At 35.4% G+C, this 15,380-nt stretch overlaps 1 protein-coding gene and 1 long non-coding RNA gene across 2 annotated transcripts; one reads left to right on the top strand and one right to left on the bottom strand.

The window, feature by feature from the left end:
* The first annotated feature begins 656 nt into the window (after window positions 1–656).
* LOC129269147 (matrix-remodeling-associated protein 7-like) lies at window positions 657–15,142 on the top strand. Its single transcript, XM_064105387.1, has 3 exons — window positions 657–883; window positions 1,715–1,998; window positions 9,257–15,142. Exons 1-3 carry the CDS (start codon window positions 722–724, stop codon window positions 9,366–9,368), a joined length of 558 nt encoding a protein of 185 aa, XP_063961457.1. The 5' UTR covers window positions 657–721; the 3' UTR covers window positions 9,369–15,142.
* On the bottom strand, window positions 2,926–7,091 carry LOC129269996 (uncharacterized). Its single transcript, XR_010294814.1, has 4 exons — window positions 6,992–7,091; window positions 5,159–5,325; window positions 4,272–4,384; window positions 2,926–3,393 (listed from the first exon to the last, which is right to left on the bottom strand). It is a non-coding gene; the product is annotated as an uncharacterized LOC129269996 (long non-coding RNA).
* Window positions 15,143–15,380: the final 238 nt, after the last annotated feature.

Genomic DNA, 15,380 nt, shown 5'->3' with positions numbered 1-15,380 from the left:
ATTTTTATTGCTGTATTTTGCTCATTAATGAATGGATCCTAGATATATCATCCATCATAAGGGTATTTAATCTAATCAAAGTCACTATTTTCAATCATTACAGCCTCTGAAATGTCTTGGTAACATGTATGAGTTCTTGGACTTGCCCAATATACAGATCTCTAAAGGCTGTGCCATGTCCTTTAGAAATTGACCATAAACATGTACATGGACATTGGTTATTCTTCTGTGCTTAAAATTTTATGATCCCTCACACCTCCTTCTCGAGCTTGTCTGTCTTGATCTTCCCTCTGTACGGTACATGTAGTACATCTCACACATCACTACGTTACACATCACATGTGGAATACTCCTCAGGGAGTAGAGGATGTGCACACGTGTGCAGGAATGACTGATTGAATCCGATGACCGGGGTAATAATATATCTGTAAAGCGCTTAGACATGTTGTTCCGATGTTTTAAGCGCTATATAAAAGCGGATTATCATTTTTTTTGTTTTTGTTGCATGAGCTTGCACTTCCTATATCTAAGCATGCATTACCCTAATTACATGTAGAACATCCTTACAATATACATGTGTGCATTCAGAGTCTTTTGTTGTACTTTCTGGCTGTGGTGTACATGTACAGTGTATCTATTAAACCTTGTATGGAATCTGTCTACATTTCTACTTCTGTTTTTCACAGACTCGATGTGTAGATGAGCGGATGAAGCAATAACGATGACCGATGCGGGAAGGAAAGCTCTTGAATCTGAGATTCTTTTTTACATCACAGCTGCCTTGGTCACCTTTTTGGCTTTCATAATATCTTTCAAGTGGGTATATAGGAAGACTGCCAGGAAGAATGTATGTCCAGTCCATCCAGATGGAGATAAAGGAAAGGTTAGGATTTGTATGTCTTCTAGTAGCACCCCAAAATATGATTTGGGGCCCGTTTAGGTTAAAAGTTTTATTGAAATATCCACATATCGCAGCCAATTTGGCTGAATTGCATTGGATTTACAAAGTACATGTACATGTATGGCAATGAAAAAATGATATAGCAAATCCTTTTTTAGGAAATCCTTTTTTATAGAGAATATCTTTTGGGGTGTTTTTAATTTGTATATAATACCAGTCAACTCACTATTACTTGTAAAAACCAGAGAACAATAGATTCAGTGGACCCAATATATTCTCTGGTTTTTACAGGTAATAGTGAGTTAAAGATAGCTGACTGGTAATGTAATTTACAATGAAATGACATAGTCCATAGAACGATGGTCTTGATGCAAATTACATATTTGTCACCTTTTTTTTTGTTGCCTTAATTCACAGAGAGGGTTCAAATTATCGTTTATAAAATTGAAATGTAATTTGAATAATTATGGTATGTACATATACATTGATTCCTTTCAAATGATATTTGGCTTCAAACCGTAATAATTTTTAATGAAATTTTAGTTATTTTATAATTACATGTCCATGTAGGTAGTATAAACCATTCACATGCAGGCTACTTTTTCTAAAACATGTATGACTTAATCACACATGTAGGTATCAAAATACATGTATTTTAAATCTTCCAAGTGTCATGTTTACTGAAAGAAATTTTAGGGAATTTTGCTAGATCCGTCTGACATTTGACCTTGGCATATCTAATAGTACATTGACATAATCATAAGTTTATCTTACAATAAACTTTTCAATTATCTCCTTTTGAATTGTTTTCAGTCAATAACAGAAGATAAATCATTGCAAGCGTCGTCAGGAGGAGACGGTGAATCGACTAAAGAATCAATCGCTGATGATGATGAAGATGACATCCAAGACCTCCTCATCAACCATGATGACATCGAACCGTTAGATTCTGAACAGACCGACGAAAATGAGCATGAGGGGGAAGGTGATGATATCGAGTCCAAGACGCAACATCTGGCGGGGCCTCAGAAAACAAAGAAATTGGTTGAAGAGGTCTCCAAGATGATGTCAGATGAACAGAAGCAGGAAGAAAGAAGGTCTGTATGGTATGATGATAATAATGGTATATTTGCCCGGGGTAGCCACTTTAGGTCTGAAAACTGTTCTCCCAGTTGGCCCTGCTATTATTATTACCCCAGCTTTAGCTCGGCTTCCTATACAATGTCGGCGCTCAAGCATTCAAGGAATTTCTTCCTTCCGGGTACCCATTCACGTCACCTGGGTTGAGTGCAGTACAATGTGGGTAAATTTCTTGCTGAAGGAAAATACTTGCTCTATAATAATGATTGTAATAATAGTAACATTTATAGCACATAGTACTTTGCATTTCTAAGTGCTCTACGTGACCACGGTCATCGGGGGGGCGTTTCATCAAACAATTAGTCGGTGGTTTTCTCCGACTAAATGTGATTTTCACCGACTAATTTCATTTTCACCGACAATTTTGCCATCACCGACTAAATTCCATTTCATGAAAATTTGTCGGTGATTTTCTCCGACAAATTATTGGAAACCACCGACTAATTTTGTCGGTGGCCTTCACCTACCGACAAAACTTATTTTCACCGACTAATCCAATTTTCACCGACTAATCAGCCTTTTGAGGGCCTTTGCAGCTAAAATCGATCAATTTCAGTTGATTTTGAATATAACATTTTAATAAATTGCTTATTTTTCATTTCATTGAGAAAATTCAAAGAAAATGTATTTATTTTTAGACAATGACAAATAAAAAGTAGACATTTCAAGAATAATATTTTCATCTTTAAAACTATATCAATCAATACATAGGAAACATCTTCAAATGTACACATTTTTTCAAACATAATTTTCTTTAACCCAAATAAATCATTGTGCATTTTTTAATCAATAATGTCTGAAAAATGCGACCTCATTGACTTTTGTACAAGTTTTTTCAATGTTCATTAGTGTTGTTGGTGTTGCTGCTGCTGTTGTCATCGTGGTTGCTGGAATTGCTGTTTGTTTTTGCTGCTCTTGGTGTTGTGGGTGTGGTTGTTGCATCTCCTGGTGCAATTAGTTATTTTTGCTACTGATGTTGCTCAAGGTGTTGCCTGTGTGGTTGCTGTTGTCATCGCTGCTACTGCTGCTGTTTACGAGTGTGGCTGTTGCATCTCCTGATGCATCTATTGATGTTGTCGCTTGTGTTGTTGCTTGTATGATTGCTTGTTAGAATCCTTGCTGTTGGCTTTGTTTCTACTGTCGTTGTTGCTACTGCTGTTGATGTTTACCACTGTGGTTGTTGCATCTCTTGATGAAGTTATTTATGTTGCGCCCGATGTTCCCTGCATGGTTGTTGGAGCTACTGCTGCTGTTGATGTTGTCGGTGTGGTTGTTGCATCTCTAACTGCAGTTGTAGTTTCAGCTGCTGATGCTGTTGTTGCTCCTGCTGCTGTCCATGTTCATTGAAGTAACTGAAATGGATTTAATTTATAGAGCATGTGATATTTTATTAATAAAGATATCAATTTCTATCATTATTGATATCAGTCATTTATTCTTAATTTAATTATCATTGTTAAAACTTACATTTTTTTATTTCTAATGTTTAAAAATAAGAATTTTAAGTTCTAAATGGTTAAAATAATGTCACCAAAGCCTTATTAAACAATGAAAACAAAAAAGTTAATAACAAAGAAATGCATAAGAAAATGATTAAAATTTCCTCTTTTTATACACAATTGATTTTAATGACTTGGGTTTTTCTCATTGGTTTACCAAAGAAAGGGAGTCAAAATCCAAAATTATCACATTTGGTCTTTATTTCTTGAGCCAAATGCTGATTTCATGCAAGAGTCATGTTATCATATAAAAAAAAAAAAAAAAAAACATCAGGAACAGCAGCATGATTTCTGAAGCGAGTGCACAATCAACAGGCAAGATCCTGAGGCACCCCCCCCCCTACCAAGATCATTTGAATTAATGAGGTTTCATGACTGCTTTTGTAGGCATTACATTTATACAGGCCTACAAGAGATATAATTTTTTTTTTTTTTTTTTTTTGGGGGGGTCTAATAGGAATGCAGAACAATGGAACATTCATTTACTACTTTGGCAATAGAAAGCAAGTCACACCATCTAGCATTGATTGATATTGGTTGTTTTACAACTGTCCAATAAATATCACCATTAATCAATTAAGCATCTAAGCACTTATAGATGTCATTGTTTTCAAATATTTGAGTAGACCAAATAAAGAAGAGAGCAGTACCAGTAATTTAATATTTTTTTAATGTGACTTTACTTTCTTCGCCAAAGTGAGGCAGTCATAATTAAGTGTGTTTTAACTTACAAGTGACATCACATTTCCTGCCTTCTTGTCTGGCTCTCCTAAACCTTCAACCATTTATACTTGTGTATCTTTGTATCTCATGTCTGTCTGAAAAGTTTGGTTGAAGCCTCCACCTGAAGGAAAAATAGTATTGAAATAACTAATTAAAATATTTGCCATAATCTGGTATTTCTTCTCACATGTATATGTACATGTCTAAAAACAGGAAATAAAACATCTTTTGATTACCAGGTTTCATATAGAAGGGGGTAAATAAAGGGTTCAAGTTTTTATTATGTTAATAAAAAATACAAACAATAGTAAATGACATATGCTCTGGCTGAGAAACGTAAAAAGTGAAATTATTCCTCACAATGTAGCTTGTATGTACATACACATGAGCAAGTAGTGCTAAATGGATTGAGGGGTGAGAGCAGGGGCTCCGGAAACCGGGGGGGGGGGGGGGTGCATGTAAGCTGCAGGGTCAGCGGAACGGTTTTTACAGTGAACGGGCTGACCATGCAAAAAATCGTAACCAGATGGTCATTTCATATTTTTCAGCCCCCACACTGTTTTCCAAAACCATGTACAAAAATGTAAAATTGACCATCTGCTTATGATTTTTTGCATTGGTCAGCCCCCCCCCCCCCCCCCACTTTCGGCTCAGCCCCCTCACTTTCAAAACCGTTCTGCTGACCCTGCAGCTAACATGCAAAATATATTGAATCTATTATGTCTTTCATGCTTATGTAATGTTTGCATTTCAAACTGACTTTAAATAGAAAATCTGGTCACAGTCCAATTTCATTGTCATTGATGTGGGTTTTTATGATTTTACATTCTGCAACCAAAACAATATCCTTCATTATTTTTTAATCATTATCGCATTTTACTAGTCTACATGTTACCTGTGGTTGCATTTCAATCTCAGTATTTCTTCACCCATCGCCAAATCTTCTGTCACATGTTCATCAGATTGGCCGCTGGCACATTCCTTGCTGTAGTAGACCAGTCAGAGCCTTGCTTTCTAGTTCCAGATCCGTCTTCTTCTGCATACTGTTCAAATGTCCATAGTCTGAAATTAAAATATTAATAATATCACATTGTTATACATGTAGCAAAGAAAATATGTAGATTTACAGTGATCATTGAAAAATACTGCACTTTCAATGAATATTGTTGACATTTCATAAAGGGGAATGATCGAATATACCAATCATTTTTCTTCTTTTATTATCCTGAAATTTATAGAATTTACCAACAATCGGTCAACAATTTATCCTTGTTAATTCATATAATTTTCACTTGATTATAAACAAGACGGTAATTAACACATTAACCATACAAAATAGTAAAACAGCTTTTTCAATAATTTTTTTTTTTAATTCAAAAATAAAAATAAAAGTTTTTTACTAACTCAATAGCGCTTGGATACCTTGCCGGTTAAAAGCCACGATCAAATTAATAAAAAATATGAATAGGCTCCTAATTCATAACTGCAGCAAATTGCATCCCCATCAAACTGTCAACTATTTCTGGACTGTGACCTTTGTTCAATGGAACTTTAATATGAGATTCAAGGCAGAAAAATACTTGGGATTGATGAGATCCATTCCATATTCTCCTATATTTTTTTCTAATGAAGAAACCTTTAACCTTTACATGCTATTTAAGGTTAGGTATGACTAGACTCTAACTTTATGTGGTACGACAGTATTTTTCAAAAAATAGATTAAGAGACATTATCAACAATAATTTAATTTATTTACACCAATAACACCGATGCTATTGCAGATTCATGCTAAATAGTAATTTGTCTAAAAAATTGACTTAGAAAAATAAAAGCAAAACAAACTTCATAATCGCACACAAATGAAGAGCATTATTTTGTCTCCCCCAAATTGGACGATCAATCTTTTTTTTAAAAGGGAGCTATGCAATGGCTCATTTCACTTGGGTGCGCAAAGTCAAGATAATTTAAGATAGATCTAGGCCTATAAGCTATACCAGTACGGCCACGGGCCGGTTGCACTATTTAAAACTTAGATCTAATAATTTTTTTATATCTAGATTTTAATTTTTATTGGGTGTGAATGCACCTCTGCCACAATCGCATCACCCCCCCCCCCCCGAATCCTCGCCAGCTGTCGAGAGCCTTCACTTCATTCGACTTGTGACTTGCTAAGGCTAAGCCTACAATATAGTTGAGAACATCCACTTTACAAATTTACCACTCACACTATTACCATGTGATTTAGCTCCTGTTCAATTCCAATTTCTGTAACACAGAATTAGGATGGGCCCATTGGATATGTGTACATTTACAATTGCACACGCTGGTTTGCCTGGTGATCAAGGATATCTCCGACCACACCGAGCAACAAAATTATTACAAAACCAAAGGAAATGAAAAAATATGATTTGCAACATAGAATGACATAAAGGTAGAACAATATAAAGAATTCTCTTTGCAAAATTTATAAAATTGCAGCCATGTGCGGATCATAAAAACGTGACAGCCGTGAGCCGTGTCGTTAGTTTGGACCTGAGATAGTTCTACAGACACAGAAACACGGGTATGGGACTAGACTGGATTTTGTACTGTCAAGTTCACCGATCGTATCGACAGGGGTCCTGCCAGAAGATCCTCTTTTCTTGTAATTCATTTGATAATCACGCACAACGAATAATTCAATCACCTTACATACAATATGAACGACATTTTGAAGGGTTTTACTTACGGTAAAATCCTCATTCACCTCTCCGAGGACCTTCGCTTCTTCTCATTTCTTCGTTTCATTTCGAATCGTGGCGGCGAAAACATCAACCAATTTTACATCTTTAATTTGTTTTATCACGACTTTGGGAGTGGGCGTGGCCTAATTAGTCAGCGAACCTCGTTCAAGACGATTTGTAAAATAAAAATTCACTGACAATAGTCAGAGAAGCTCCGAGAGTTTGATGAAACGAATTTTTGTCAGCGCTGACTAAATTGTCAGCGCTGACAATTTTAGTCAGCGCTGACAGTTGTCGGACGAAAATATTGATGAAACACCCCCCCGATCTTGCATGCCCACATACAATGTACATGTATGCACTTTCTCCACTTCCTGAGTTCCAAGACTCAATTGCTAGGCTTACTACATAGGCTTTTGCATCCTACCAACTGCCCATTTAACGCCTGGGTGGAGTGTGGATTGATGCCTTGCTAAAGGATGCAAGGACGCAGTGGCATTCAAACACAGTGACTATGTCACTGCAATGTTTCTTTTTACTCCTGTTAGTAATGGAAACACTACTCCACACAAACCTTTCGCACATCTGGGGCCCGTCTTAGGAAGAGTTGCGATTGATCCGATCAATCGCAACAATGTAAAGCCAGCAAAGCCAACATATAAAATGCATGTTTGTTCAAAAAAAATTCTAGATATGAATGTTGTTTACAAAGGACATTTTGCAAATTTCCGGTAGACAAAATTATGGCACTGATGGATTTTCATAGAGTTACGATTGATTGGATCAATCTTAACTCTTTGTAAGACGGGGGGGCCCTGTTGATCTTTTCTTGGGCGCATCATTTTCACTTTTATCAGCTACAGTTGAAATCAGATGGTTTTAGATAAGGACTATCATAAGATCATCTTCAATTGAAAATTTATTATTTTTTCAGTTTGATAATACTGTCTCATTCTTTTACAAAATTTGTTGATCATTATGGATTATTAGTATTAATATTACATGTAGTTCTAAGTCTTTCCCTATTCACAGAAGTAACAACAGTTTTATATTGCCTAATTGACCATGGGTATATTTTTTGGTAAGATAATTATAAAATACAATGTAATTCCTGTCCCCTGCTGGATATCTAGTCTCCCCCAAGCATACATGTACTTCCTATTCTTTATATTTAAAGGGGAATCCAAGCCAAATAAAAACTTGTTTTTATAAGAAAAAGAAAAATCAGACAAGTTGATAGGTGAATATTTTAACAATATTGGACAAACAACAAGAAAGTTATGAATCTTTAAAAGTTGTAAATATTCGTAATCACTATACTCATGGAGACTTCAAATTGGCCGCATATGGGATGTCATAGTGATGTAAGGCAAGGACTACTCTTCCATGTACTCCAATACATATTATGGCTAAGATGTAATTTTTCCCAAAAGTTTTACTTCAAATTATATTTTTCTTTCATGAGGACATTAAACAAAATTACTACCTGTGTTATATTTAGATTACTGCCCCAGGGGAATGGATACTTAGGAGAAAACCACAAATCCCTGATAATAAAGTACATGGCCTATGGCCTTGTCATAATTTACTTACACAGTTGCCAATTTGAAATGTATATACTATTAGTGATCTCAATTTTAAAGCAGCTATTACTTTCTTATTGCTTGTTTGATTTCTTTCAAACTTTCACCATTCTGTTTAATTTATTTTTTCTCCTTCCCAACAACATTTTATGGCCAAGGCTGGATTCCCCTTTAATGATTGAAATCAATTTTGTCAGGGGATGTTTTTTTTTATCATTACAGAGGCCCATTTATGGCAAGCCATTTGCCCCATAAAGGCGATAAACTGAGTTTATCGCCTTTATGGGACAAATGGCTTTCCATACCCATTGCAGAAAGTGCTGCAATCAAATGCCACTCCAAAAATCAAATGCAACTTGATTTTCAACCAATGAAACACATTAAAGGGGAATCCAACCCAAACTAATACTTATTTTTAGAAGCAGCCCTAACTTTCTTATTGCTTGTCTGATTTTCTTTCAAACTTTCATCATTCTGTTTCATTTATTTTTATCTTTTCCAACACAACATTTTATGACCAAGGCTGGATTTCCCTTTAACACACGTAATAGGACTTGCATTTGATATTTTTAGTTGCGTTTAATCTCAAGTCTTTCTAGAATGGGCCCTTGAAGCTTGGATCTTTCTACAGTATTGGCTGTCTTATTTAGAAGATTTTTGACTCATTCTAACCATTTCTCATTCTAGGATTCAATCAGAACAACTAGAGGCAATCTTCAAGCTGGTGCAGAACCAACAAGACACATTTGGGATCGGATCATTAGAGGATATTGAGGATCAATTCAAACTTTATGCATAGCACATACCTACCTTATCAACAGAGCTGCTACCGGTGAACAGCCTGCATAGCTCATGCCACATCATTCTACCGGGTTGTTGTCAGACAAAATTTTGTGACCAATCATTAACATAAGAAGTTGTGAGTTTTCAGGTACGTTGTAAGTACCCGTACTCTGAATATGAAGCAATAGAAACGGATCAGTTATTACTGGTTATACAGGTATGGTCTGGTGGTAGGTTTGTTTTACAAGATTCCAATAAGGTAAGAAAGTAACAAACTTTGTGTGCTGTAACCTGATGGACCCTACTAAACATGCCAATTTAAATTGAACCCCCCAAAATGTGCTAACCAACCCTGACTTTTGTAAATGATTTCTACCTATCATGTCTTTTTTTATACAAAAAGGTTAGAACTGAAGAATGACGTAATAAAGCAGTGGGCATTCTTGGCTGGTTGATTGATCAATGCTTGCGCATGGCTCTAGGGATATATGGTTTGCCCATGTTTGCCAATTACATCCTCAAAATTATTTTCTGTGAAATTGAACAAATTGAAATTTTTGTGATACAGTTTTCAAGGAGATGGCTGCATAAAGATATTTATTTCATGAAAAATTGGGCAAATAAGGTTCCAGCTCTTTCAAGCCAGTGTGCTTCACAGAATTCGGTTTGATATGTTCGCATAGGAATTTCTTGCAAACACAAGTTTGTTGCAACAGGCCCATGACCTGAAAGAAGACTCAAGAAATAGCATGAATTCACAGACAATTGTACTTGTCATAAGTAGGACTGCTATTAAATATTTATGGTGGTAGTACATTGCCTCTCATTTAGTAATATTGTGGTCATATTATGCCATAAGGTACACCAACCCCAAATCATTGCACATTCGAAATGAAGGTTTTAATTGAACCAATACTGAATAGCACAGTTACCCCGGGTTTCGTATGATGTGTATTCAGGAACCCAAGCCCGTTTCGAAGATGGTGTATAATTTTTGTTTATTGTTGAGTTTTGTGTGAAGTTGATTCTTGTGTCACTGACATGTGTAATGTATGTACTGTACATCACCACTGATCATTCAATACCGTAGTGATATTTATACTGTGGATTTACCATGTATCTTTCATGACCCTGCCCCGGGACCTGTTTCATACAGACTTGTTTAGGATAACAAATGCACTATCAGCCAATCAAATCAGACGATTTCACTAGCTTTGAACTGTTATTGCAAATTTGTTATGATAACAAGTGCTTGTGAAATGGGCCCCTGTCCTTGTCCATGCCTTTCCTACATGTATGTGATCTATCAATGTGAATGATTGATGTGTGATGCATGGATACGATAGCAGCAATATTAATAGTTCATTCTCTGAAGGCAAAAAAAAAAACGTTTTCAATGTGCTGTGATATGTCAGTGTAAAAAGAAAGAGGAAAATCATTTGCCGGGTCAGATTTTTAGATTTGTATGATTGATAGACATACATGTACACTGTACTGTAACATATGGTTATTAAACTGTTAATTGAAGGAACCTACTAACAGTTAATGAATGTAAAATTTTGTGAAATGGCCCTTCTGCAGACGGATGCCAATATTCTACATCAAGCACTTTTCTCCGAGGAACAGTTAATAAATGTAAAAATTTGTGAAATGGCCCTTCTGCAGATGGATGCCCATATTCTACATCAAGCACTTTTCTCTATGGAAAAATAAATGTACAGTAAAGGTGGGCTTTATAAAATTAGAAATATCACTGAAGGTGATTAATATCCCCACTGTACGCCATTACCATGGCAACAGTTTCCAACGCATTGAAAAAATATATCTTGCCTATTATTACCCCAATACCAATTTGTGAGCTATTAAATATCATGAGAATTGGTTAAAAACAGATGAAGTAGTTCCGAATGCAAGATATTTGCCTAATTTTTTGACATATAAGGGGTTGTTACCATGGCAACTCGATTTCCGACTCACATGAAATATGAATCTCAGATATCTTTACCCCGAAACCAATGCATGAGCCAAATTTCATGAGAATTTGTTGAAAATTAATCAAGTAATTCAAACCGCAAGATTTTCATCATATGATAGGCTATGTTGTTACCATGGCAATATGATTTCTGACACACATTATATATGTGTCTTGCATATCTTTACCTCAAGACCAATGTGTGTGCCAAATTTAATGAGAATTGGTTATAAACTGAGGAAGTAGTTTGAACTGAAGGATTTTTACCTTATTTTTGCCATAATATACCGATACCATGGCAACACAATTTCCGACACATGCAAAAAATGTATCTCGCACATCTTTACCTCAACACCAATATGTGTGCCAAGTTTCATGAGAATTGGTTAAAAACTGAGGAAGTAGTTCGATGCGCAAGGTTTGCAACAGAGCAACCACCCGACCGTACACTGATTCCTGCATGCACCCCCTTCAAACTTCTTTTGGCGGGGGTATAAACATAGAGGCCTATATTCTGAACTCAGGTTTAAATAAAACCCTGGTTTAAAGTTGTGGTTTAACTATGGAGAGCCAATTGGGGCACAAATCCCTAAAAGTATACATTCAATTTATTAACTCATTTGACACTCAAATCGTTCATAATTGTCTGGGAATGATAACTGAAGTATTTTTATTCATTATGAAAGCAACGGGAAACAAAATAGTAAACATAAGAGTTATAAAGTATAAACATAATTTTTGGCTCCCCATAATTTTAGCACAGAGTTGGACCGTGGTCTAAGTTAAACCTGACTTCAGAATACGGGCCAGAGATTCCTGGGTAATGCTGTCCATGATTTACAAAAAAAATTATGAATTAGAAATAGATGCTTAAACTGTGTGATGTCATAACAATATGTGATTGTATTCCCATGAATTCACCCACATTCATAGCACAGAGAGAATTGTTTTGAACTTGAGATATTTGTTCATAATCTTGATCTGAAGAGTTCATTTCAACCTTATGTAAAAAAAAAATGATTGATGTCCCAATTTTGAGTCTTGCATATCGCCAAGCTTTAGGAATTTTTTTTTTTTACAATAATTAAGTTGTGATAATTTTAAAAGATTTTTTCCTAATGATGTTGTTATTTCATTGGTGTATGAATGAGAAGTATTATGGCCATGATTACTCTCACTCTGCTGGCATACATGTATTGCGGTCCATGCGGTGGCACGACATTTGCTCCAGCGACAATTGCTCTTTGCTTTATTTCGTCTAAGATATAGGGTTAGGGTTGCAATAGGGTTTTATGTTAGGGTTAGGATAGGGTATAGCGTTAAATCCAGGGTTGAAGTTGGTCATTCCATTTGTGAGTGGAACTTCAAGCGGAGCAATTGTCGCCGGATCAAATGTCATGGAACCGTCCGTACAGTATATCTATGAATAGCACTTATGTGCACACACAAAATATGATTCACCCAGCTCTGGGGCTTTTACAAATGGTCATGGAGCTACTCAAGACCATTCAGACTGCTTTAACAATTGTGCACATCACGACCAAATGGCTACAAACAGGTTTACAACTGTTTGCGAAAGCCCATTTTTATAGAATTTTGTATCGTGAGAACCTCCCTCCCTCCCCCCCCCAAAAAAAAAAACCCATACTTTTTTAACTAATAAGTGTACTCGGCAAGTATTCAATAATATCAGTATCGGCTCTTAATTTTAACCTTTTTAAATTTTTATAATTGAGTTCAAGTATGGAAACCATACATGTATGGAATTTGACAGTTCTCTTGTGATTCAGTACTAGTACCCCACTGCATTTGCAAATTTATTGTGTTTCATTTTTTGATGGTAGTAATGAATACTAGTGTGTGCTTCGCTGTCAATATTTTTTGTTCACAGAATGACATATTTTCATTCTTCATGTCTATTTTATAAGAGTTGTGTGTTAAATTGTGTTCTTAACATGTTTAGATTCTTTCGAGTTGTATTTTGATAGATGCATATATTTCAACATTTTGGCCTTTTATGCAAAGTGTAAAGCCAGGAGAATAATAAGTTAATGGTTCAGGTTGATGTAAATAGAAAAGGATTATTTATCATTAATGTTATTAAGATGCTAATGAAACAACAACTAGAATATTGTTGTTCAATTGTGATCAAATGAATTAGGAGGAAATAAGTATTGAGGAGATGTGACCAAAATAAGTGTCAATTCGGAAATATCTAAGGTAAACCTTGAGTGGGGTGTATTTATATTTTATGACCCCCCCCCCACTCCTTGATAGACAGTGCAATCTATGAATCAATTTTTGTATGCTATGCTGATAAAACATCACCTTGCTCATGCCTTTTCTGTTTGGACCAGTTAATGCAAATCTTCTCTACAACTCTTATTTATATTCAGACCGCCTCGATCTCCAGAATACCTGTTAAATTATAAGAACTTTTTCAGACCACAAAATACCTGATTATAGTATTTGCATTCACACCGACCCAAAGTTAACCCTTTCGGGGTAAGTTACTGAAGTTACGAATATTATAAGTAATTTGCTCTCACATTGGCAAAAAAGGCTATTTTCTCTGATAGGGGTTGATCAGGACAAATTCCCAGATCAGAGAATACCTGGAACTGACAAACTTCGAGGCAGTCTGAATACGCCTTTTAGGAATCTCCATCTTGGTATATTAGATTTAAGTATGTTCATTGTGTTTTTTTTTATGTGAAAGTTATTTATTTTCCTTCATTTTTTTTCCTGTTGGGTGTTTCACAAAGAGTTAAAGGGGAGGTTCACTCTGAAAAAATGTTTATATGGAATAATATATCTGTAAAGCGCTTAGACACGTCGTTCCGATGTATTAAGCGCTATATAAAAAACGGATTATTATTATTAAAATAGTAGAAAAAATAATACAAAAATATTGTTGCAGTTTTGAGGAAAATCCATCAAATTGATATTACAATTTTAGTTTTTTTTTATTTGTGACTTCATATGAGAGCAGCTTCCCCATACATCCTGCAGTAAAAAAAAGTCAATGAAATGCCATTTTCTCACATAACTAAAAACAGTTTTATTGTACCATAAGTATATCAACAGGCAAATTATTCCACTGCCGGTCCTGAAAGATAAAAAATATATAGTCATAATGAAACTTTGAAATTTATCCAATATATATACATGTACATATCATGGGGCAGCTGCTCATATATGACCTCACATATCAAAAACTTTTAAATGTTAATACTCTTAGATGAATTTCTCCTCAAACTTTCATTGATATTTTTAATTACTTTTTTATTGTATTTTTACAAGAAACTTTTCTTTGCGGTGAACTTCCCCTTTAGGTGTGACTTCGAGTCGTGCTTAAGCCGATACATGCACGATATGTGACACGAAATCTTACTGATTAATATGCAAAAAGCTTGCATCCTCTCAGCATGATTTGACCAATGTGGTGATGCCTTTTACACTGTACGCAGCGGGAAAATTAAGTGTGACTCTTGGTCAGACTTAGTTATTTGTGAAACAGCCCCCTGATTTATTTATTTAAGGTGAAGCATCAATGCTCTGTCAGTAACAGTTATCTACATTCCCTTCAGTGTTTACCTATGAGTGTAGTCTGTTTGGAAAATGAGAACATTTTGTATTGCAATTTGGATGTAAATAGATAATTGATGTTATTTATCATAGTTTAGCACAAATGCTATTTATTGGATAGGATTTTTTTTTTCTAATTGAAGAGATGAATGTGAGTTACCAATGTTCTTGCCCTTTTAGTGTGGATGTTTATGGTGCATTAAAACTTTACATATTCTTGATACAGAAAACTTCCCACAGTGTCATTGTGAAATTAATTATGAGTGCATTATGTATCTTTTTTTTTTTTTTAAACATATCCTGGGGAGCGTTTCATAATTATCTTTCATTGTTTCTATCATGGCCCTTGGAAGCGGGGGTGCTTTGTGTATTATTCTCTATAGGTAGCACCCCCAGGTATTCTGGAACCTGTAAAAATTGGAAAATGTAACCAAAATGACCTTCATTTTGTAGTGAACCCCCCCCCCC

Source organism: Lytechinus pictus, chromosome 10, assembly GCF_037042905.1.
Source record: "Lytechinus pictus isolate F3 Inbred chromosome 10, Lp3.0, whole genome shotgun sequence".
Taxonomy (NCBI): Eukaryota; Metazoa; Echinodermata; class Echinoidea; order Temnopleuroida; family Toxopneustidae; genus Lytechinus; species Lytechinus pictus.
Note: the sequence above shows the minus strand (reverse complement) of the source record. Positions and strands in the feature narration are given on the sequence as shown.